We start from the raw sequence: 24,973 nt of genomic DNA, 5'->3' as shown, positions 1-24,973 counted from the left end.
TTTTATACACCGTCTAATACGGTAATAAAATTCAAATTTTTATGCAATATTGTCCTTCGCGCTATCGCGCGACGGACGGGGCTAAGGGATCACCCCTAACTTCCACATTTACCTAGAAGGCCCCAGTAGACCTAGACCAATGTAATAAGGCCGTCGTTACCGACGGCGGGTCGGCAGCCACCTCCGGCTTTGGGCCGCCTCACCCTCCTGCATCTTCGATGTTTGCAATGCCGCAAAACTTAATGATGAAAACTCGCAATTTGTCCGAATAGTGAATCTCTACTCAACGAGACCACATGAAAAGATAACATTATGCCGAATGGCTTTATGCCAAATGTAACCCCGTTTAATATCTACCTGATAAAATATCACTTCGATGCGGATGCTCTAACAGATTTTGTCACCCAATATTTACTCAGAAACAGTACTAGCGCAATAAGGAGAGCTTAAGTTGTGCATTTATATTTAAGACTGCAGAATGTAGACGTTTCTGACCTTTATGGAAAACTGCTTATTTGGCAACATAAACTTGCGAAAATTGTTTCTAATAACAATAATAGTTGTGAAATCTTCCACAATTTCAAGTATTTAGTAGAAATAAATTCTTATCGTATGAGCCAATGATCTCATTCGTTTGTTCTATTTGCAGGTGAACGGGGGAACAAATTTTGAATAGTGTCGGAAGAGATGTAAAATTTATTACAATGCAGAAAAATGAGAATTTACTGACGGTGGTGAACCAAAACACCATCGAATCAACCAGTACAGCTGAGCACTGCGCAAAAAATACAACGGATTATTCTATAATCAGGGATAAAACTGTACTGGTGTGTCCAACGGAAGATCAGTATGAGAACCTACGGAAAATGTTGGCTGAACGAATCGAAGCCAATCGTGGCGAAACTGTTTTCGAGATGGGCATTGGCGAAGGTAAAGAAATGGGCTTCTAGGTTGTATCAAACTTTTGAGATAAGTAATGGAACATATAACACATATTTTGAAAGTTTTCCCAAGCTTTAGGGGGAACCTTAAAAAAATCCGCCAACAGTAAAATTAAATAATCAAGTTTAGAAATACACTTCTGCATGAAGGAAAAATTAAATTGCTTTAATGCAAAATTATAATGTATTTTGTGACTGATAGCTTTATTTATAATCATTATTTATCGATTTTATGTTTTTGTTTTAAAATCTAATATTTCAAACATATACTCCACTTGAATTCCACTAAGGGCTTAACCTAACATGTTTGTTAATAAACTCACCTGTAAATAATTGATTTATATTACTATTGCGTCTGGAAATTTTTTTTCTGTATAAGTTTGATTACGTTTAAATAAATACTATATAATAAATGTATTTATATTGAGAGAAGTAATGTACTATTGCTCTTTAATCAGATGGAGCTGAGAGCGGTTTGGGCCCAGATGAGTATCCTGCATCGTTAGCCACGCTGCAATCGCTCGCTGCCATTCTGAATGCTGATTGCGTAGAGTTACGTACCCGCAAAGGAGACTCAGGAATGGTTGGTCAATATTTACTACGAGCGAAAGTAGAAGACGATGATTTTACCGAAGTTCGCGTAGCGGTAGTTGGAAATGTAGATGCTGGAAAATCTACTTTGCTTGGTGTATTGACACACGGTGAACTGGACAACGGGCGTGGATTTGCGCGGCAACGATTGTTCCGTCACAAACATGAACTTGAAAGTGGGCGAACAAGTTCTGTCGGAAACGACATTTTGGGATTCGACAGCCAAGGCCATGTCGTGAACAAACCGGACCATGGCACTTTAGATTGGGTTAAGATTTGTGAGAAATCTGCAAAAGTTATTACTTTTATAGACCTTGCGGGGCACGAGCGATATCTGAAAACAACCGTGTTTGGAATGACGGGACATGCACCAGATTTTGGGATGCTTATGGTAAAGTATTATCCAGAAGTTTCCGAAACCAATCTACATATGCACAACATAATTTTTTTTCTCCATAGATTGGAGCAAACTCCGGTATCGTAGGCATGACTAAAGAACACCTTGGCTTAGCTTTGGCTCTGTCCGTACCTGTGTTTGTAGTAGTCACAAAAATTGACATGTGCCCTCCTAATATTCTGCAAGAAAATTTGAAACTTTTATACAAAATACTGAAATCGCAGGGATGTCGCAAGGTTCCTGTTATGGTTAAAACGCCTGATGATGTAATCCTAAGCGCGACAAATTTTGTTTCAGAGCGTCTTTGTCCAATTTTTCAGGTTTCGAACGTGTCAGGAGAAAATCTAGATTTGTTGAAAATGTTTTTAAATCTACTGACAGTTCGAACAACTGGAAATGACGCTCTGCCGACAGAATTTCAAATCGACGATACATATGCAGTTCCGGTAAATTGAACAAAGCGTTGTTAACTTGTAGATATTATATTCATGTGTTGTTAAATGCTGTTATATTCCAGGGAGTAGGAACAGTTGTCTCAGGCATCACGCTACAAGGCGTGGTTAAATTGAACGATGTACTTATGCTTGGTCCAAATCCGTTGGGAGACTTTCAACCAATTACTATCAAAAGTATTCATCGTAAACGAATGGTTGTTGGACAAGTTCGTAGTGGTCAAACTGCCAGTTTTTCGTTGAAGAAAATCAAACGATCACAAATCAGAAAAGGAATGGTGCTAGTGAGCCCCGAACTACAACCGCAGGTAATTTTTACAGTACAAAAATTCTTCGTTTATTATAAGATTTTTTTCATTGGGTATCAATTTTATCATTTAAGGCCTGTTGGGAATTTGATTGTGAAATTTTGGTCCTTCATCATCCAACGACAATTTCTAGCAAATATGGTCGATGGTCAGCAATGGTCCACTGCGGTAGTATTCGGCAGACAGCCCAAATACTTGAAATGTCAAAAGAGTGCTTACGCACAGGAGACAAAGCTGTAGTGCGTTTCCGTTTTATCAAAAATCCCGAATATATGAAACCAGGACAAAGAATGGTTAGTTACACCCAAGTCAATATACTGAATAGTTCGACTTATGCCGTGTTCTTTTACAGGTATTCCGAGAGGGTCGTACAAAAGCTGTTGGCAATGTAATAACACCGCATTACACACCTGGTTCGGCTCATCAGCGATCCAAGCCGAATAAAATGCAAGGACGTGGTTATGGTGCTGCACACAGTACAGCGGCAACGAAACCATTACCTGCAAGCACAAATCGCAAGATCTCCGAGCCACAGTCGAATCTAAACGAAAGTTCGATGTTGTTGGACATTGGGACAGATAAGAGAAATAATCGATCTGGTAAACGACGGCGCGAAAATCCATTGCCAGAAAAATCTAATGTTTCAAACGCTAACGTTTCAGTTGATACAACAACATAACCATTTTAACTTGAATAAATTTCCTAGTGTACATTGATTGATACACTTTAAGCAATCCTGTTTTATTCAGAAATACATATAACAAAAGATAAAAAACTTTGTTATGATTGTTTCGGGAGTGTACGAAAAAGTGACACCGAAATAATGATGGCCAGAAAACTTATTTGAAATTTTATGAAAGAAATGCAATCCAAATTTCGAAGAAACGCACTAAAATTCTTTTTGCAATAATTTTAAAGTGATCTCGAAATAATGCTTTCAAAAGCCTGAAAAGGATAATTCGTCCAAATCCAGAAATATCGGCTTTAAAGACTAAATAGAATGAAATCGGGAAAATCGAAACGTAGAAAATTGCTGTCATTTCAAAAAACTATCGTAGGAAAATCAACTTCCAAGGACTGTTAAGGTTCGATAACATTTTAAAGCGTGTTTAATGCCTTTGTTTGGGTAATGTGGTCCGAAATAAATCGCTAAGGTATTAAGTGTGACTTATATTGGACATGGGTCAAATAACTGTTAAAACCCGTTTCGAGTAAAGCGGCTGCAGAAACAGTAAAAAAAATTTTAGGGCTTTAGTTTCGAGCTTGCAAACTATATTTCACGCGTGAGCTTTCATTACGTCGTATGAAACAAAATGTAAACAAAGAGTTTTATTACGGAAGATTACAAAAACTGACATTAAACTTCTTTCCATTAAGAATATTCGTAGCCTAGAAATTATTTTCTTTATGTGAAATACAAAGCGGTTTTTAGAATCAACATTACCTTTTTGTTTTTGTTATAACATGACCAATGTTATTAAGACAAACATCATTCATACGTTTTCATGTTCTGAAAAGGTGATAAAATACAACAATGAAAACAAAAGTTTCTAAAAAGGTTTATAAAGTTCTCAAAAATGACAAAAAGTTAAAAAATTCAAAAAGTTGAAAAACAAATACTAGCAAAATACTAAAAATGACAGAAAACAACTTAAAAATGATGAAGAATGACAAAACTGCAAATATTACTTAAAAAACAATAATTATAAACAAATCAAGAAATGTGCAAAATGCATCAAAAATATGTTAAAAGAAATGAAAAAATTCTTAAAAGTCGGAAATTGACTAAAACTAACGTTAATAATAACATTAATTGTTGTTTTGTAAAAATAAGTGAAAAAAAAAGTTGAGAAAAAAACCGTTCGATTTTGGCAAAACAAAATGTACGGGCGTGTTGCCAAAATCGAACGGGGTCTGTAGCTGGAACATTAGACCGCTGCAAGCTTAGTATTTTCATCTTAAATTAACAAATTATTACAGCTCCCATAACTTTTTTTGTTGTTTTTACTACCATAAATAGCAAATATTCCTTGGTTCTTCTAGTACATTTTATGTTAACAAACTCCAAAAGAAATTTTTACCCTTATAAAAGATATTCGATTTTATCCAAAAAAAGTTTCCGTAATCTATATTTTTTTTTTATATTTATCGCCTTTGACTGCTCAATTAGAAGCTATTCAACCGTGGGATGGAAATAAAATATCGCAATAAACTGTTTTACATAGTCAATGAATTTGATGATTTGTATAACCTTGGCAAAAAAAAAATCATAAAATTATTGAAATTTCCATACAATATTGAAACGCTCTGTGCTAATTCGGGAATCAACCAAATCATCTCAAATATTACACTAATGTTAACATTGTTAACAGTGTGTAGTTTGATAGGCTGTTTTTTTAATTTTTTCTGTATTTTGTGAATTGAAAAAATAGAGCCAAACAAAAAACAATGGGGCAAATTTATTTATCAGAAAAATACTCAATTCTTTCAACAAGACGTTCGAAAACAACTTGAAGTCATGCTGCAACTGTGCGTTTTGTGATTAAATGTTACAACACAGTTCTGAGAATCATCAGAAGAAAATTTGGGGTTCGAATGATTTTTTTTTATCAGTAATTAGTACCTACCAAGACTAGCGAGTTAGTTAAATTTTTGATAGGATCTCGATACTTAATTCAAGAAACTACGGAGCCACTCGTAAAATTCAAGATAAGTTTGTTTTTAACAAAAACTCAATTTTTTATTTTTTAAACGAACACACACATATAGGATCTCAGTGAAACTTCATGTTTCTTTGAAGAGATATAAATTTACTTAACTCTAAGGCGTACATCTTTCAAGGATATTATGGCTAGCATCTTACAAATGCTGAAACCACCAGACCACGAAATTTACTGTGAAAATTTCTATTCAAGCTCTCTGCAGCTGCATTTGTATTCTTTGGTCAGTTAAAAGTCCAAAATAAGCTGTAGGGTGGTCTTCTGCACCATTTCGACTTATTTTTATTCGTTCCACTATTCAAAGGATGCCCTTGGGTGATATGGTGCCAAAAAAGTTACTTTTGTATCCAATAAAATGAATTCTCCCAAAGCACCAGGACAAAGACCCTTTGATAAATGCTGAGCTATTTTGAAGCAGGCGTTCATTGAAAATCTCAAACCGATAAATGTTGGTTTGTGAATAGAAGAAGCTGCTTTCAGAGGTTGCGGGATGTGAGTAGTTAATAAAGCTTGAAAAAGCTGCTCTAAGATGTTGCGCAAAATCTTTCGGGTAGAGTTCGAAAATCAAGTAAAAATACCTAACGATCACAAATGGTTTAAAGTTTATCGTCTACAAGTTTGAAAATAATCAGTCAACAGGGTAATTTTTTACAGCGTTTTTACTGTGATGCAATTTCATGTGGGAAAGTTGTGAAATTCATCGGAGCTTTGCAGAAAATCCCTTGAAAGTTTTTTTTTTTAAAGACATACACCTAAGCCGATTTAGGCTTTACATATTTATATAAAATGTTAGCTATGATTAGAATCAAAGAAAGGAGCTTTAACTGTATGAGTTCAAATTTTCCATGATTTACTTGATTTACATGAGAAATATTGTAAAAATTTTGCAAGGTGGTCAAAAATGTGTAGGTGGTCAAAAATAAGTCCGTTACCCTATATGGTCGGTTTTCAAAATTCGATCATGAAGGACTAACTACTAAGGCAGGAACTGTGGTGAGTCCGTGCCATCATGATGGATAACATAAATACATACTGTCTATTTTAATTTTTTTACAATGAAGAATGCAATGAGTCTCATATAAAATTAAAAAATATATAGCAATCTGTTTGATGAATGATTAGGTTAATTAAGCTTTTCTAATTTTTGAACATTTTGTTTTTTTACATAACTGTAAGTACAAAATACTTGGGACAGTCTTGCAAATTATTTCTAAAGAAAGTCCCATTTATGAACCTCTCATTTATAAAAAAAACAGGTAATAGTGTTCTGGTCTCTATTAAATTTTTCATTCATTTGTATCTATGTTTTCTTTAGTATGTATATGTCATAATAGGTAATTTGCAAAAAATATTTCGCCTTCCCTCTATGCGCCGAAAGAATTATGGCGCTATTTTAGAATTATCTAAAACGGAACTTGTTTGCAGGGTGTTGTTGTTGACTCGGATACAAGTATATCTCCCGCTGTATCAATTGGCTGTGCCCCACAGCGGAAAAATAAACACGTTACCACCTCCTCCAAATATCCGCAAATGGATTTGTCTTCTTCAATAAACACATCATCTCACCGGTGAAATTGATATTATAAACACGCCGCTGTTGCACATTTACGAATCGCTCAACATTTACTAAACGTTCATGAGTTATGCCAGCATAAACAAACTCACTGTCCTTCATCATTCGCTTTGGAGGAACAGAAAAAAGTGCACAGAGCGCACACTCGGCTGGTATGATTCCACCACGAGCATGCAGAACTTGCCCTCAACAGAAGATACGATTCTGGGCATCCCGATCATAAACCTACTGAATTTCTGAATGAACTTCGTGTTGCCATTTTACCGTTAAAGGCTGTCTCGAACATATTTTCGGCATTGCTTCAACGATTGACAGAAAAGAAAAGACATAAAAATCTGTACAATTTCAATTTATATTTATGTTGAATTGGATAATAGCAAAATATTCTAATATAATGTATGCATGCAAATTTAAAAATGAAAATAATTTTGATGTTGAAGTTCCGACTGATCGATTCGTAAACTTATTGTTTGTATAAAAACTGTATATTTTTCAATTTTAAATAGCAAGTCATTTAAAAACGGTCAAAATTTGCAGCACTTCAGAGAAGAAGAAAAATAAGGGCCCATTTCGGAACGGACACGAACACGAACGATACTGGATGTTGTGGTTCATCCAGCACATGCTAGGTACGAACAAGATGAAAAGATGCCAACAGATTGATAGAGACATTTCAGTCAACAGTTGGCAGTCTTAGGGACGAGTCGGATGGGAAAATTCGGGAAAATTTTTCCGCCCAACACGGTCGGCATCTATTTCGAGCTGGCTCGCTCTGTGAACTCATCAGTGCTGTTTAAGAAAAACGGTTTCATTTGCGTGGTGCCAGACCGTTATTCTCAACCCCCGGATGCTGCAGGATGTTAAATCAGATTACAGTGTTAAATGAAGTTGTCTTGCTCTGAGGATTACTTACTGCCTTTTAATGCAATAGATGCCGTAGTTGTATAAAGACTCGAAAGGAGACCTTTCTGGCTACTCGTAATTAAAAGAAGGTTGGCATTGCGTGCTTGCTGCATCACTGACAAATTTGAATTTACAAAAGCTATCGGCGTTGTGGAATTATTGGATAAGTGAAACGATGAAGAAAATTTGAAACCAAAGTTTAAATTTTTCATTCTTTGTTAAAAAATTGTAAATCTAAGAAAAATGATAAATGGGTACCACAGGTCCATCCAACAATGTGCTCGAGTGGAATAGTACCGGAATGTGGAATGATATGAACGTTGAAAATTGGTTTTGCAATCCTTCACACACGTGTTTCCATGTTTACGAGGATAATTGAATGGAGTATTCATTTTATTTGCTGTATTCCAAAGCCGCTTTGGAAACTTGAAGACTTCAACTCAACCGCACACGTTCTGTGCCGTCAGCAAACAACAGTGTATAAAGTGCTTTCAAGTGTTGTGGAAAACTATTCGTTAAGCATATGGTTGAAGAAAGGTGAGTACGTTTCCTGCGAAGGGCATTAGATGGAATCAGGGGCATTAATCTTCTTATAATTGATCGAACTGGTGAGATCAACACACGATTCGATGGAATATTAAATACTAGAAAAGGCGAGGTTTTTTTATCTTAATTTTGATTTGTAATTCGAGTTTAAAACTTTCTCAGAATTTCGAAAATTTATAATTGTTCAATTTCACTAATTAAACGAAATTCAATCAGTTACAATAAAAGAGTTTAATGTTTTGAAGAATTCAGATTCGACTCACATTTTCTAGAAAAAGGCGTTGGAAAGATATTGTTCAAGCAACACACGGATTTGTTTCGAATGAATTCTATATCAATAAATTAAAAAAATCTTACTTCAATCGTTTATGCGTATTTTACACAACCATAGAAAATCGATCATTTGAATCTTTAACACCGAAACAAATTTAATGGCTCCAGAGAATTGCCTACGTTATGAGTGCTAACGGTTATACTATTTACAACCCAAACAATCAGAATTGTAGAAATACGAATGCTTGCATTTTAATACCCTTGAAAGCTTGGTGGCTCCAGAGAGTTGATAACGTTATTATGAGTTCAAATGGTAATCTTTTTGTTGATATTTTGAGTTTTCACCTTTTCAATCAGCTGCTCTCAACTCCAACTTCCTGGCGCATAAAACTATATACATTTTTAACGTTTGATCGTACTGATTCAGTCACCCCACAGTGGTGCAGAACATCATTAAATTAAAGAAAATAGCATCACAGAAAACTATCACAGAATAAGGGATGAAGAGATAGACAATTGGTGTCTTTGGCTTCATTGTTCAGTTCTACAAGGTGCATATTATGGTGGAAATTTTTTTTGCCGAGGGATTCACCGATAGCGAGATAAAAATGCTAACTCTTATGTTATTCAAATTAGGGCTTTAATGCCTTCAACAAAGTTGTTTATCTAATCATTATAATAATAAATTAGTCGAATATGTCAAAGTCTTATCACATCACCCTCAGTAGTTACAGTGAAAGTAAAGAAATGCCTTAAATAAACTTTTTTTTTTTAAATCTGAATCATTGTAGATTCGTTAAAATGGTTAGCCGCTCTGGGAACAAAGTTATAACACGTTGAGATCTGGTCAATTGATTGTATCCCAGAAGCCCGAAAACATTTTCTCAGAATGACAAATACCCAAAATCAAACACCAGAATGAACCATTTCCCAGGTTTTTTCTTCCCAGAATGGACAATTTCTCAAAAAAAATTCCCAAGAATGGGCCACAAATACATTTTAAATAGTAAAATAAAATTTTAATTCAATTGTTCAAATAATGCAAAGCCCATACGAGAAATTTGAAACTCAATGTTTCTAATTGGGTTGAATACTAAAGAATCAGATATAAGATAAATGAATAATAGAAGTATAATAGGCTTTGCCCTTTTCAATATAACCGTTAGTTTCAAACAATTGCTATGAAAATTTAAAAAAAAGAATAATTAGATAAAAATTTCATTTTATGGTAAAAAAATTGCAACAGTGAATCCATAAATTAAGTATTAAGCTAAGCATTCAAATTATAGAAATACAAAACGAGTTTGGCTCCTTAAAGCTTGAAGGTGTTTGCTGTTTCAAATAAAGAAATTGTAAAAAAATAAAAAAAATGTGATGATCTACATATTCAGTACCAAGTTGGTGGCTCAAGAGAGTTGAAATGCACTTTTTTCAATCAATTGCTTTTAACTCCAACTTCCTGGCGCAACTAGATACATTTTAGATCCATCTACCGAATTCAATCACTGTAGCTGGCATACTGCTTGGATAGTTATATTCTTAATGTTTTCGCTATGCAATATGAATTTGCTAAGATGCAAACAGAATGAAGAGGCAAATTGACTTTAACAGGACTAGAAGTTGATTGCTTTTTATTAACTTTGTCACTTATTTCAGACTGGTAACTCACATGTTACATATTTTGGAATTGGTCACTAAAGTCACATTTTTGAATAATTACTTTACAACTGAGCTAGTTTTTAAACATGTATCTAGTTATTTAAAATTCCGTCTTATGTCACTCGAAAGTATTTATCAGGTTTAACACTAGATTAACGTTCATTTGACTTTTTGTTTTGCTTTCGATTGTGGAAAATTCATACGATCAGAATTGAATAAATAAATAAATAATTTAGGTCCAGTAAGGAAGATGATTGATTTGCCTTGATGTATGGCTAAAGCTTGAACATTTTCTGGTTGGAAAAAATGCATTTAACAAAAATGGGTTTGTTATTCCTAGTGTTAAATAATAATGGCTAAGCACAAAGCACACCAGCGCAACGTCGATGCTACAGTGAGCGAAATAAGAATAGCACCACTATGTGTTTTGCTTGTTGAAATATTAATGTTGGAAAATTACGAAAATTTTCTTCCACAGTTTGTTCTGAATTGCTTAACTGATAAATCAAGCATAAGTTTACTTTTTTTGGACGTAGCAATTGGCGTTGAGGATCAAAAATGTGAAAAAAGGGTGCGAAATAAGAATAGCATCACTTGAGTTTTTCAACAAAAATAAGATTATTTTTAAAAATTTACTGTGTAAAAGTGAATAATAATGCTTCTACGAATGATTTGAATAGATAACTGCATTTTAGGAGTTTTCCAGAATTCCAAAGGTTTTCAAAGGTATTAAAAGGGGGTTTTAAGAGATGCTCCTCTAGCGTTAAGGAATTTGATATTTGATCTATGAAACTTTACCAAACTGCTTGATTTCTTCATTAACCATAAGTATGATGCAAACTGATGAAATATAGATTTGAGGCTGAGTTTGAATCCAAAAAGCAGGTTGGAATTAAAAAATACTAATGTTTTTTAATAGTCGAACACTATTTCTCTAGTTTTAAGTCATAGATGGCAGCACTTTCTTGCCATTTAACCAAATTCATGCTCATTTTAGAATATCCGGGATAAATTAGGGAGTGCTGGATGATTTTGGTCAAGAAATAAATACATGTACCGTGTGAACCCTTTGGAAATTATAAGATCACAAAATCCAAAAAAAAATAGAATTGCACCAAGGTCACCAAAAGTGATTTTTTTGGACCGATTATCAGAATAAAGTTATACTTTGCGATGGACCTTGATGGACCAGACGGCTAGCAGTATTATTGGTAAGATTTGCAATTGAATCGGAAGTTGAGATGAGCAGGAATTTTGGAAGTTGTACATTTTTGTGCTGGTGATTCTTTTGCAAATCCGGAAAAGTTTTCTGCAGCTTGAACTTCCACAAAACTGTGATGGGAAAATACCTTAAAAATGATGAATATGGGTCTCAATAAACCTGGAAAATCAATATTGATACTAAATTTGGTTTTAAACATGACTGAGGCAGTTCAACTGTGCACAGAGTTTTTTAAAACCACCTTCGTTGACCACAACAATATCGTTAGCACTCAACATTTGACTGCAGTAAAATCGTTTAATATTAGCATTCCCGAAATAAGAGTTAGCCCAAGCGACGTGACAAAGGCTCTTAAAGAAATAAACGAGCGTAAGGGAGCTGGACCAGATGGTCTGCCCCCGCTATTTATTAAACGATGCTGTAACTCTTTGGCACTCCCAGTAAGCATACTTTTTATTAAATCCTTGGAATCATCAACTTCCCAAAAGTCTGAAAAACTGGTGCAATAACACCTATCTATAAATCTGAGAATATTCACATCGTAGGAATTACCGTGGAATTTCTATATTTGTTACCGATTCAAACAATGTTTACATACGGTATCAATTCAATGGAGGTTTTGTTTTGTTTACGCGTTTTGTTTTTTCCTAATTTTGTTAATTTTGGCTCATTATGTAAACAGATTTAAAATTCAAATTAGCTATAAAAAAATCAGCTTGCCCAATATGCCCTAATTGAGGTTGACCGTCAAATGACAGGTGTCATTTGACATTTATGACACCGGATCCAGACACCCGAGAGAAAAGAGCGGGAATCTGGAGGTTGATGCGTGAACGACGGCGGATGTCTCGTTCACTTGTATCGGGATCAGGAAACGAATAACATCTATTTCTTTAAACAATAAAACCCTCACCGAAAACGTGATCTACCGTTCGGAGTTTGTGCGGAGTGTCCGGCCGGGTGAGCCGAAGAAAAGGGAGCGAACCGTGTGAATAATAAGTCCTGTGCGAAAACCACTGTAGTGGGACAGGATTGTGTGAGGTGCAGCTTAACACGCCGTCAAATTGTGTTCGCTGTTCGTGCACGGTTCAATCCCCATCCGTCTTGGAAAGCGTTCCGTTGTTTCCGCACGCTTTGCCAGGTTCTACACATCCCGACCGCACTGCTGACCCCATTTAAAGCAGCTCCGAAACGACGTCACTGCCGGTTAGGCCGGAATACACCAGACGACCCACGGCGCACATCCTCATAGCCGTGTTTCGACTACCAGCTCCCGGTCAACTTTCACCGTAGCGTGGTTGGCCCATAGCAGGAGAATTCAGCGGACGCAGCCTTTCATATCAGGGCTGGATTTAGGAGGAAATTGAAAAGCTACTCCAGGAAACCGAAGCGAACGATGGCCATCGAGACTGTGGACGGGAAACCCCGGTGAAGGCATAAAATGGCAAGTTAAAACAAAAATGTCAAAATCGTAATTAACTTCTGGTAAATTTAGTGTGTAATGAGCCCTGTAATTTGTCTTGCTTTCTTGTGTTGTCCGCTTTGTAAGCAGCGATTGGTCGTTTCCGTCCTCCCTGAGAACGTGCGCCGACCCTGAGAACGTGAGTATTTGAGTTGAGCTGGCAGGAAGTGGATGACCAAGTCAAAACTTTCAATTGGCGATCCATCGAAAAGGAAAAAATATTCTAGTCTTTGGCCAGAATATTTTTTCCAACGTTCCTCAGGGAGACTCAAGACCAACTGTCGCTTGTCTTGATTAGTTCAATTTCGTTTTCAGCTGTTTCCAAAAGTCCGCTAAGAAACCGTTTGACCAGTAAGGGGGGCTGGGAGATTCTGATTTAACCAGATTGGAGAACCATTTAAGTATTTCTGCGTTCAGTACTTCGCCTAGTTACTTTTCATAGCAGGATTACATGATCTTAACTTTCTTGATTTGTATTATTTTTCATTTAACTTTTCTATTCTGCTCAGTTTTTTAGTACTTGTGCGTCCGAAATGGCGACAAATGCTACAGGATTGAGACAAAGATTCGAAAACCGATACCAAGAATTGCGCCCTGAATTGCTTGAAGGGAATGATTTAGATTCAGAATTGATTATGAGAAGTATAGAAGTTACTGGTGATCGATCCTTGACCAGACGTCGACGGATCTTAAGAGATTTATTGAAGCAGGAGAGAGAAAGAGGTACACCGGAAATGATCGTACCGAGTACTCCAGAGGAGGAAATAAGTGTTTGTAGAGACAGAATCATTTATTTAGAACAATCCGTTTTGAATTCTAATAGAGTTGCTCCTAAAGTGAAACATACATTACTGCACTTAGCTAATCGGTTGGCCGTTTTAGGAAGTAATGCTTTGGCCCCGATCAATGAAGAAGCTGGTAAACTCTTAACCCGTGTTTGCGACCATATAGATAAATATTTTCCTTCAAATATCCCAGATACCACTCCGATTCAGGATATAGTTGATGAGTTATTCGACAAGGCTGAGGAGGGAGAAAGAGGTAACTCATCGCCGGAACAAGAAGCCATTGAATGTCTGAAGAGAATGGGCCTCATTTCGACAGACCTTGAAAAACCTGATGTTAACATCTTTCGCGATTCGTTAATAGCACTTGAAAAAGAACTTATCCAACTTCGAAGTAAATCATCCTTGAATGAACGAACCCATTTCGAAAAAACTACCGTGACAAATCCGTTGATCAGCCAAACTACAAGTAATGAACCTAACACCGGAACAATTCCGAGGCTCACTGACGTCACCGTCGAATGTACTGTCGTGACCAATCAATATGCTAGACCAATTACCACTCCCGCGATTACTTCGGATTATAATCCTGTTTCAAGCGTACCGCGCCCATCGATAAATCCTACTACGACCCCATACCCTTACAAATTAACAGAATATGCCAGTTATGACAGTGTTAGAGATCCCACACCATACCCTTTCACTCAGCCGTGGTTCAACCGATCGTCAATTATCGGAAATTCGATGTCATTGGTACCTACTAAAGTACCCACCTCTATTACACCCCAAAGTATGCCGAATGCTTGGCCCAACTTACCATATTCGCGCGGCCAAGCCCTTTTCGAACCTACTACGCTTGCTTCAAATCAGGTGACAATGTCACAGTGGCCAAATTCATTCAGCCAATCTCCACCCACGTTTTCTCAAACCCCAGCTATGCCGCAAGTTTCGTTTCCGGTTCCACCACAGAATATACATCCATCAGTATCATATCCGAACCCATACCCACCTTATAATGTTCCACCTTGCATGCACCTACCCGACCGAAACGTCGCGGTCGCCCACAAAACACTTCCAGTTTCGTTATGGAAAATTGAAAAATACTCCGGTACAGATCGAGGAACAAAATTAAACGAGTTTTTAGCATTAGTTGAGCAATTGGCGCTCTCAGAACGCGTGTCTGAACAAGAACTGTTCGACTCAGCGTTTCATCTGTTTGAGGGACCAGCTAAAAGCTGGTATATGAGCATGAGACATCCTTATCCCGGTCGTTTGATGAATTGGCATCATCTAGTATGGGAGTTAAAACGTAATTTTGCCCATCCGGAACTAGATGCCCTTCTTCGGTTTCAAATATATCAAAGAAGGCAACAAAGAAATGAAACCTTCCAAGATTATTATTTTGCGATGGACAAAATGTTCCGAAGCATGATGCATCCTATGGAAGACCGTGAAAAGCTCGAAATAGTAAAGCGCAATCTTAGAAACGATTATAAGAAATCTCTTTTATGGCAACCGATTTTCGATCTACCCCAGCTAATTGAAGCGGGCCACGTTATCGATTCTTCAAATTTCGCCATGTACAATCAAGTATTCGCCCCAGAACACGCCGTTAATCTTGTTACACAAAACAACCCAGTAAACTCACGATCCGAACAATCACGACACCCACGATCTAATCATAACCGAAATGAAAACTGGCGAGATAAAACTAGAAACCCACCCCACGACAGTTACCCCTTTAAAAAGAACTCTGGTAACAGCAGAACAGTTTCTGATTCCAAGAAGATCTCTACGCAAGAGAACCAACCTGGTCCATCGCGGCCTCGTCGAACAATCGACTATCTTGTGGATGGTTTCACACCACCCCCAGCTAACGTGTGTCTGAATTGCCGACAGGCCAATCATCAGGTTGAAGAATGCCGATCGCTTAACGGTCTAATTTGTTTCATCTGTGGCTTCAAAGGCTTCGACACACAGAACTGTCCGTACTGCCAAAAAAACGGTCGTCCGACACTCGAAAAGCGCCGAGAGTCGAAAGACCTAGCGTAAACTCCCCCACACCTGAACTGAGTTTACTCAACTGCGAACCAGTCCATCCGGATTGGTATACAAGTGATTCTTCGGAAATCTTACAAATAACGATCAAAAACACAGGCGATAATCGTCCATACGCCTGGGTGAATATTCACAACATACGCCTCAAAGGTTTGCTCGATTCCGGTAGCAATCAGACATTGATAAGCGAAAACTTATACACGCGTTTGCGAAACGTAAAGTTATATCCGTTACACCAAAATTTAGAGCTAAAATCTGCCGATGGTGGTAAATTAATAATCTTAGGTGAAGTTTTTATTCCTTATCACTTTGAAAATAATACAAAAATAGTTGCAACACTTGTGGTGAAAGGCTTAGTAATTGATTGTCTTTTAGGAATGACCTTTTGGTCTAAATTTAACATTTATCCTCAGGTGCAGTGTGCCCTTCTGCACGAAGAGAGTGGCACTGAACCTAGAGCCCCGGAATATATACTTACCCCTGAAGAAACCGAAAAGCTAGAAGAAATCAAACGTACATTCCAAGTGGCCAAACCTGGTTACTTACCAATCACCCCGCTAGCTCAACATTCTATAGAAATAGCTGAAGAATGGAAAGCTAAACCACCCGTTAGACAGTACCCGTATACAATGTCCCCCAAAGTACGCGAGAAAGTGGTAGAGGAGATCAACCGGATGCTAGATATAGGAATCATCGAACGCTGTCAATCGGACTGGTCACTGCCGGTGGTTCCTGTAATCAAGCCCTCTGGAAAGGTCAGACTCTGCCTCGACGCTCGTAAGCTGAACGAGCGAACCGTTCGAGATGCTTATCCGCTTCCTCATCCTGGTAGGATATTGGGACAATTACCCAGAGCGAGGTACTTAAGTACCATAGATTTGTCGGAGGCTTTCCTACAAATCCCCTTGGAACCAAGGTCTAGAAACTATACGGCCTTTAGCATTCAAGGTTCAGGAATGTACAGGTTCACTCGATGTCCTTACGGATTAGTAAATAGTCCTAGTCGACTTGCTAGAACCATGGATTTAGTATTAGGTAATGGAGAATTGGAACCTTTTGTCTTTGTATATCTTGACGACATAGTTGTAGTTAGTGAGACTTTGGAACACCATCTGCAACTATTAGCCGAGATAGCCAAAAGACTTAGAAGGGCCAATCTCTCCATTAACCTGGACAAATCTCACTTCGGTGTAAACGAGTTACCATTCCTAGGATACCTACTATCGATCGATGGTTTGCGCGCAAACCCAGATAAGATCCGACCTATCGTTGAGTACGAACGTCCAATAACAGTTACCAAATTGCGCAGGTTCCTAGGAATGGCTAACTATTACCGCCGTTTCATCGAAGACTTCAGCGGGACTACGGCTCCACTGACGGAATTACTGAAAACCAAGGGAAAGACCATATCCTGGTCTGACCAGGCAGAAAAGGCTTTTTGTGCCATTAAAGAAAAACTAATAACTTCCCCGGTCCTCGTTAGCCCTGACTTTGATAAAGAATTCACCATTCAAACCGATGCCAGCGACGTAGCAGTCGCTGGCGTACTCACGCAAAACCAAGATGGCCAGGAGAGGGTCATAGCTTATTTTTCGCACAAGCTAAGTACTCCTCAAAGGAATTACCATGCTTGTGAAAAAGAAACTTTGGCGGCTCTCTTGTCCATCGAAGCATTCCGTGGGTACATAGAAGGATCACACTTCACCTTGATCACGGATTCGTCTGCTCTGACCCATATCCTTCGTACTAAATGGAAAACCTCATCACGTTGCAGTCGTTGGAGCTTGGCTCTGCAGCAATACGACATAACCATCAAGCACCGGAAAGGCAAGGACAACGTGGTTGCCGATGCGTTATCAAGGTGTGTTGCTGCAGTGTCAGCCGAAACGATCTCATCGTGGTATGATGACCTGAAGAAGAAGGTTATGGATCAGCCAGACGAATACGTAGACTTCCAGGTGAGGGATGGACTTCTGTACAAATTTGTGTCCACCCCGAACCTCCCCTACGACCATCGGTTTGAGTGGAAAATCGTAGTTGGTCCGGAAAAACGTGCTTCTGTACTAAAGGAATGTCATGACGAATCAATGCATTTAGGAACAGACAAAACAATGGCAAAAATAAAATTAAAATATTATTGGCCGAAGATGACCAAAGAGATAAGAGAATACATTAAAGGTTGTACCATCTGCAAGGAGACCAAACCCGCCTCGGTCCCAGTTGTGCCGACCATGGGGGACCAAAAACTTATTACTCACCCTTGGCAAATTATCGCTGTGGATTATATTGGACCACTTCCCCGCAGTAAAAAGGGGAATCAACACATACTCGTGGTTACTGACCTATTCAGTAAGTGGTGTTTGCTGGTACCTGTACGAAAAATAAATAGTACGTCTCTTTGTACTTACCTCCGAGAACAATGGTTCTTCCGATACTCCACGCCAGAAACACTTATCTCCGACAACGCTTCGGTCTTCCTGTCCAAAGAATTTAAAGGTTTTCTCGGAAAGTTTGGAGTGAGGCATTGGTTAAATTCCAGGTACCACTCTCAGGCGAACCCGGTTGAGAGGGTAAACAGAACCATCAATGCCGCAATCCGAACTTACGTCCGAGAAGATCAAAGACTCTGGGACAGCAAACTTCCTGAAATAGAAACCGTCATCAATACGACCCGACATTCATCAACAGAATTGACTCCCTATTTCATAATTCATGGCCACGAGGCCTTTGCAAAAGGTTCAGATCATCGCTGGATTAATAGTTCCGAGGAAATGGATTTTGATCAACGGATCAATAGCCAAAAAGAACTTTTCGCTAAAATATACGAGCTTGTTCAGGCTAATCTGAAAAAAGCTCACGAATCGGGAAAGCATAGATATGATCTCCGTCATCGAGTGTATGCCAACCCGCATAATCAAATATCATACCCTGAATCGTGAATATTATTCTGTTCTGATTACATGAATAGTGACTATTCCAGTAATCGTTCTTAAATCTTTTAATTTTTAACAACTTTTTCATCTTTTATGTGTCTTCGCTTGGAATGATTGAAAAATATTTTTGAAAGATAAGAGCAATAATCCGTAAAAATAAACTCCGAATACATCCGAGTGTGACGTGTGTCTCCGCTGCCAACAAACCAAAAAACAAATGGCGTGTTTTGGTTGCTTGAAAGTGTTGGAAAGTGAAAGGCCAAGTGAAAATCGAGCGTAACAGGCCAGAAAATCAGCTGCTTATTTCTGTACGGAGAAAAATTCAATCTCCGGAACACCGGTAAAGGAATAAGCCAGAAGCATTCGCCGCGATGACGCCCGATTTGAATCTCGAGTTCGAGAACTCGTCGCACCAGCAGCAATATTCGGCCCAGAACCCCATCGAACAGTACGTGCTTCTTTCGAAAACGGCCCGAGGAGCAGCCTGTCTGGAGCTGATCAAACAGGTTCTGGAAGCGCCCGGAGTGTACGTTTTCGGGGAGCTGTTGGTTTTGCCACGGATCGCTGAGGTGAGATTTTCTCGACTTCCGGTTACTTTCAAGATAATTCAATGTTTGTTTTTCATCCATAGCTGGAGACCGGTCCAAATGCCAGTTATTACAATACTTTGAAACTTTTTGCCTACGGAACGTACCGAGAGTATCTAGCCAACGAAGGCCAGCTGATTCCGCTGACTCCGGTTATGCGCAAAAAGCTCCATCCATCGTTTATTTTACCATCGTTTCGTTGGCCATCAAAACTAAATGCATCCCGTATAAAGAACTGCTAGAGGAGTTTGACATTAAAAATGTTCGGGATCTCGAGGATCTGATTATTGAGGCCATCTACGGGGACATTATCCATGGCAAGCTGGACCAAAAGAACAAACAGTTGGAGGTTGATTATGCGATTGGGCGGGACATTCGCACCGGCAATATTGCAGAAATCGTGGGAACCCTACAGGAATGGTGCGACTCTTGCGAGACGGTTCTGGCATGCCTGGAGAACCAAATCGACCGGGCAAATTCGGAAAAACAAAAACGCCTGAAACATAAAGATGCAATCGACACTGAGGTTAATTGATAAATTTCTTACCGAGTCTACCCAAACTACTAATTATTTGTACTTTTACAGATCGCCAACCTCAAAAAGCTGATCAAGGTCCAGGCCGGAAACGATTCGGACGAGGCGATGGCCATCGAATCGGGCCGGGAGATGTCGGTCGGGAATCCGGATCCCCGCAAAAAGTCCACCAAATCGAAAAGCCTCAAAGTGAGCGGTAAGTCCTGGTTCAAAAATTTCTCATGAGCTAAATGATTGCCGCAGTGGGCGCACGCATTTTGAGTGTGTTTGGTGATGTCCCTTTCCCCCTTAATGATAACTACATACTACTACTGCTACCGGTTCCGGGTTTGGTCTCGGTTTTGTTTGGAAACGTTGAGGAGTGCAAACAAGGTTGACCATATTAATGAAACTCTAGAACTAACAATTAAAAAAATAACTGAGGAGAAATAGACGAAACATTTCTCGATAAAACAAGCTAAGCGTTTAATTTGTTCTTAAATTTATTCTAAGTTTGTGTTGATTGGGTTGAATTTTTATTTTTGTGGTGTTTGGTGTCTGGGTAAAGTTTGGTGTAAAAACCATCAGAAAGAAATCACCTCCATTCCGAATTAACAAGTGGTTTTGTCAAGTCATGTATGCTCCGTTAAAAATCAGGTGGCAGTTCTTGTTTGTGAAATCTGCAACCAAATGTTTTTTTGTCTTTCATCTAAATCCCATAACAAAATTAATTCTTGGTTTTTGAGTTTTTTCAATTTAAATTACCCATTGAGAAATTTTCTGTATATAGATTAACCAGACTTCCTCAAATGAAATCTTGTGTGTCAAAACTTTTATTAGTTTTATTTTATTTCATTTCCTTCTCTTGTCTGGTTGTCTTCAAACTGCAGGTGGTAAGGTAATTAGTTGCAATTGATAATTTTTTTTTAAATTTTAAATGTTTTTTAAATGAATTTATAGACAGACCAGAATTGGACAAACATCTGGAAACGGAGCTCCCAATTACGCAGACGACGAAGAAGATAATCCAGCAACGTACACCATACAGGATGGCACACGGCGTAAATCCCTCGAGTGAAGACTTCCAACTGTTCTCCCAGCCTCTACCTAAACACCTTCATCAAGAAGTCTTCCATAATCGTCAGCTCAATCCAGTCCAAGTAAGATGCTAAGTCCAATGGCCATCTTCCCAGTAATCCTAATCAACCTGAAACGCCAGTCCGGTTCTGGAAGTAATCATTCTGCGGGGCACTAAGAATCCAGCGTTCGTTTCACATTATAGAAAATCTGTGGTCACGACTCTAAGCATTAAGCATTCCAAAACCTAACCGATGATAATGTTGATAATTTTTTTAGTTTGAACGATTTTTTTTTGTGAACCATGCAATCATTAATTAAAATAAAACAGTTGGATATAATAGTTGAATAAATAATATTATCTCTAAGAGATCATAAATGAAACCTTTTCTTTTTGTTATTTTTGATGGAAAAAAGATATTTTTAAGATAAGCTGTAGCGTCCGCAGTAATAAAAAAAAAAGATTAGACGACGATTACATCTATCGTTTTGCTACATTTTCTAGAAAAATTTCTTCAGAAAAAAGCAAAAAAAAATGAATGGTTACTCTACTTAACGACCCGTTCGCTGTATCGTAAAGTGCGTCCAAACGATTCCATTCCATGAAAAAAAGACAAGTTTAATCGTACTTTAATAATCCAAAACTATAAAGCTAATCTTTCGTGTGTCTTGGGAAGAAGATAATGGGAATCGTTCTTGTATAATACTGCTCCATGCGGGAAACCATTCGAAGTTGGCCAAACGGTGTATAAAAGAAACACCAAACAATCAAACGCCGCCGAGCAATATAATGCCAAGTATGGCCCAATATTTCTGCCGGCCCGAGTAGTGCGACGTATCGGTTCCTCATCCTACGAGCTGGAGGACCCTAATGGCAAATCCCTGGGGGTCTGGCCTGCGGCCCACCTTAAACCAGGGTAATTTATTGCTCCGAACACTAAAATAAGCCCTATTATTTTCGCGACGCTGACACTCTGAATAAACTTAAATGTTCCTCTTCCCCTAGACATCATTCTCAATTTTGTTGGGCCTTTCCGAGTTGTCCTAATTTCCTGAGACCCTCCCTCGTCAGGGAAAAATCGGTTACCATCGTAGAAGTCTAAAAAAATAAATAAATAAATAAAAGAAAAAATGAACTACTGCCTCATTAGCTTTGTACCGTTCAATACTCACCAGCCTATCCAGAGTGAATCAATAGGGTTAGACCGGCCATCAGTTCCGGAGGGTGTCTTACGAGGCTCAATCTCTCGGTTCTATCCGTGGCAAGATGATCTGGAAACAACACAAAATATAAGTTGTTTGTTTTCATGTAAAGGCTTGCACTTACCAGCATCTCTGCTTACAAATCGTCTCCCTACGGTGAGGAATCAGGACCCTTCAGTTCCACCATTTCGGATAGCATCTAGAAAAAATCAGTATCACCTGTGAATTGCGAAAAGAATGGCGAATAAGAAAAATTTACCTGTTTCAAATCGGATCGTGGATTTTGTTTTTCCTCATGTGGGGAAACAAACCAAACGACAGTTCTCTTTGTTTACAATCGTAATGGTTCGTTTCATTTAGACGTGGCCTAGCACTGCTGCTCACATCCCCATACAACCGTGAAGTGCGTTTAGTAGTCCACTTTTTCGTAACATAATTTTTTTGGAAAAAGTGTGACAATAGTTGTATAGTTGAGTTAGAAAACTTTCCATTAAGGGGGGGGTAGGGTCTAACACTTTCAAAAAATCGATTTTTTTATTTTTTTATTTTCTTATTGTAAAACATTTCAAGAATGTTGTGTCAAATTTTCAAGTCAATTGAAGCAAAACTGTAGAAGTTATAGGCCTTTATCTCCTCCTATCTAATACTGCAAGAAAGCAAGAGCAGAAACTTTAAACGCGTTTTTCTCGAAAGCACATTTTTAAAGTCCGTGGACACCGTCATTTGAAAACTACTTATCCGATTCTTTTCAAATTTGGAACATATTTTCTACATATAAAATAACAGACCCCAACGTTTTTCTTTTTTGATTTTTTTACTTTGGGGAGATTTTACAGGTGAAAAATGGCGGATTTTTTCGTGAAAAATCGTAGTTTTTACTTCAAACAGCCACAAAAATTTCATAAAAATATTTTTAAGTTAAATAAAAACGTTGGGGTCCAGAAAAACATCTATTAAAAATATTTTGCTCTGATTTTTTGACTTCAGATGATTCTGTGCTGAGATACAGTGTCCACCGCAAATCCTGTTTTCTAAAAGGCATCCTCGAAAATGCTCCGTCACCGGCTCATTTTTTCAATATTTTTCTGCGAAAAAATTACTAAATGTTCTTTTAACAATGCTTTGTATAATGCAAGAAATTTTAATACATTTGTTTGAACGATAGCTCTAGAAAAAAATCGTGAAAATGGTGTTTTTTTTATACCCGTTAGACCCTACCCCCCCCTTAAAGTATTTAATGGCAAATGATACTGGATAAATTGGCAGGTCAATCGTGTGCCAGTTGTTCGACTGGGCGTGTTTATAATTCAAGGTGGCTGCGCTGGAGACCGGAGTCAACGCGACGCTGATGGTCAGTACACGGTGGCTCGATCCTGAGCCATGCGCCAAATTTGAGCGGAGTTGTTTCACAACATTGATGCCCTATGACCCCGCACAATCCTGGATTATAATCACGTTTCGGTCATTTTCAACCCAAGGCGATTGAGCCTTTCTCTTTTCCTTTTTTTTTCTTAAAAGGCAGTGTCGTATTTTGTCTTTAGAATTAAATTAAGTTGAGTGTAGTTTATTTAATGATTGATAAGCGTGAGTGTTAGTATGAATGTTATGGAGGACGCGTCCAATGATTGAGGATAGAGAGTGAATGATGATGAATGAATGTAGAGTTAGGGTATTAGGTTTTCCTCTGCACGGAATGGAGGAGTTTAAGGCAATTAATACAAGTCTAGGAAAGTAAAGATTATGTTTTCCGGAGTTGAAAAGCAATGTAATGGGGATTTTCTCAAAAGGAGAGTTTAATGAAATACTGAACGGCAGCAAGAAATGCTTAATGGGGGCACAAGATGGTTCAATCAGAAATTTTGTTAAAAACATTGGGTCCGGTTTCAAGGCGGATGGATGGCAGCAGTTTAATTTGGAATTGATCGAAAGAGACATTGCACGGAAAAATTTCATTTGAAATTTTTCCTGGCCGATCTAGGGGAGGATTGTTACCGATTCAAACAATGTTTACATACGGTATCAATTCAATGGAGGTTTTGTTTTGTTTACGCGTTTTGTTTTTTCCTAATTTTGTTAATTTTGGCTCATTATGTAAACAGATTTAAAATTCAAATTAGCTATAAAAAATCAGCTTGCCCAATATGCCCTAATTGAGGTTGACCGTCAAATGACAGGTGTCATTTGACATTTATGACACCGGATCCAGACACCCGAGAGAAAAGAGCGGGAATCTGGAGGTTGATGCGTGAACGACGGCGGATGTCTCGTTCACTTGTATCGGGATCGGGAAACGAATAACATCTATTTCTTTAAACAATAAAACCCTCACCGAAAACGTGATCTACCGTTCGGAGTTTGTGCGGAGTGTCCGGCCGGGTGAGCCGAAGAAAAGGGAGCGAACCGTGTGAATAATAAGTCCTGTGCGAAAACCACTGTAGTGGGACAGGATTGTGTGAGGTGCAGCTTAACACGCCGTCAAATTGTGTTCGCTGTTCGTGCACGGTTCAATCCCCATCCGTCTTGGAAAGCGTTCCGTTGTTTCCGCACGCTTTGCCAGGTTCTACACATCCCGACCGCACTGCTGACCCCATTTAAAGCAGCTCCGAAACGACGTCACTGCCGGTTAGGCCGGAATACACCAGACGACCCACGGCGCACATCCTCATAGCCGTGTTTCGACTACCAGCTCCCGGTCAACTTTCACCGTAGCGTGGTTGGCCCATAGCAGGAGAATTCAGCGGACGCAGCCTTTCATATCAGGGCTGGATT

At 38.4% G+C, this 24,973-nt stretch overlaps 2 protein-coding genes and 1 pseudogene across 2 annotated transcripts in view; all 3 read left to right on the top strand.

The window, feature by feature from the left end:
- Positions 1–458: 458 nt before the first annotated feature.
- On the top strand, positions 459–3,423 carry LOC129757991 (GTP-binding protein 1). Its single transcript, XM_055755409.1, has 7 exons — positions 459–584; positions 650–930; positions 1,400–1,923; positions 1,992–2,375; positions 2,447–2,689; positions 2,764–2,982; positions 3,042–3,423. The coding sequence occupies exons 2-7, from the start codon at positions 705–707 to the stop codon at positions 3,366–3,368; spliced, it is 1,923 nt and encodes a 640-aa protein (XP_055611384.1). The 5' UTR covers positions 459–584; positions 650–704; the 3' UTR covers positions 3,369–3,423.
- Positions 3,424–7,674: 4,251 nt separating this feature from the next.
- Positions 7,675–24,973, top strand: part of LOC129751624 (G-protein coupled receptor dmsr-1-like) — a 157,028-nt gene continuing 139,729 nt past the window's right edge. Inside the window, exon 1 of the mRNA XM_055747230.1 lies at positions 7,675–8,422. The gene's annotated coding sequence lies outside the window, so the exon portion shown is untranslated. The remainder of the gene's footprint in view (positions 8,423–24,973) is intronic.
- Positions 18,928–20,658, top strand: LOC129751625 (COP9 signalosome complex subunit 7a-like; annotated as a pseudogene).

Source organism: Uranotaenia lowii, chromosome 3 (genome assembly GCF_029784155.1).
Source record: "Uranotaenia lowii strain MFRU-FL chromosome 3, ASM2978415v1, whole genome shotgun sequence".
NCBI lineage: Eukaryota > Metazoa > Arthropoda > Insecta > Diptera > Culicidae > Uranotaenia > Uranotaenia lowii.
Note: the sequence above shows the minus strand (reverse complement) of the source record. Positions and strands in the feature narration are given on the sequence as shown.

Coding starts and splice junctions, on each gene's coding strand:
- LOC129757991 (XM_055755409.1), top strand. CDS start 705: ATGCAGAAAAATGAGAATTTACTGACGGTGGTGAACCAAAACACCATC. Junction 2,690..2,763: donor GCCCCGAACTACAACCGCAG/GTAATTTTTACA, acceptor TTATCATTTAAG/GCCTGTTGGGAATTTGATTG. Junction 2,983..3,041: donor TGAAACCAGGACAAAGAATG/GTTAGTTACACC, acceptor GTTCTTTTACAG/GTATTCCGAGAGGGTCGTAC.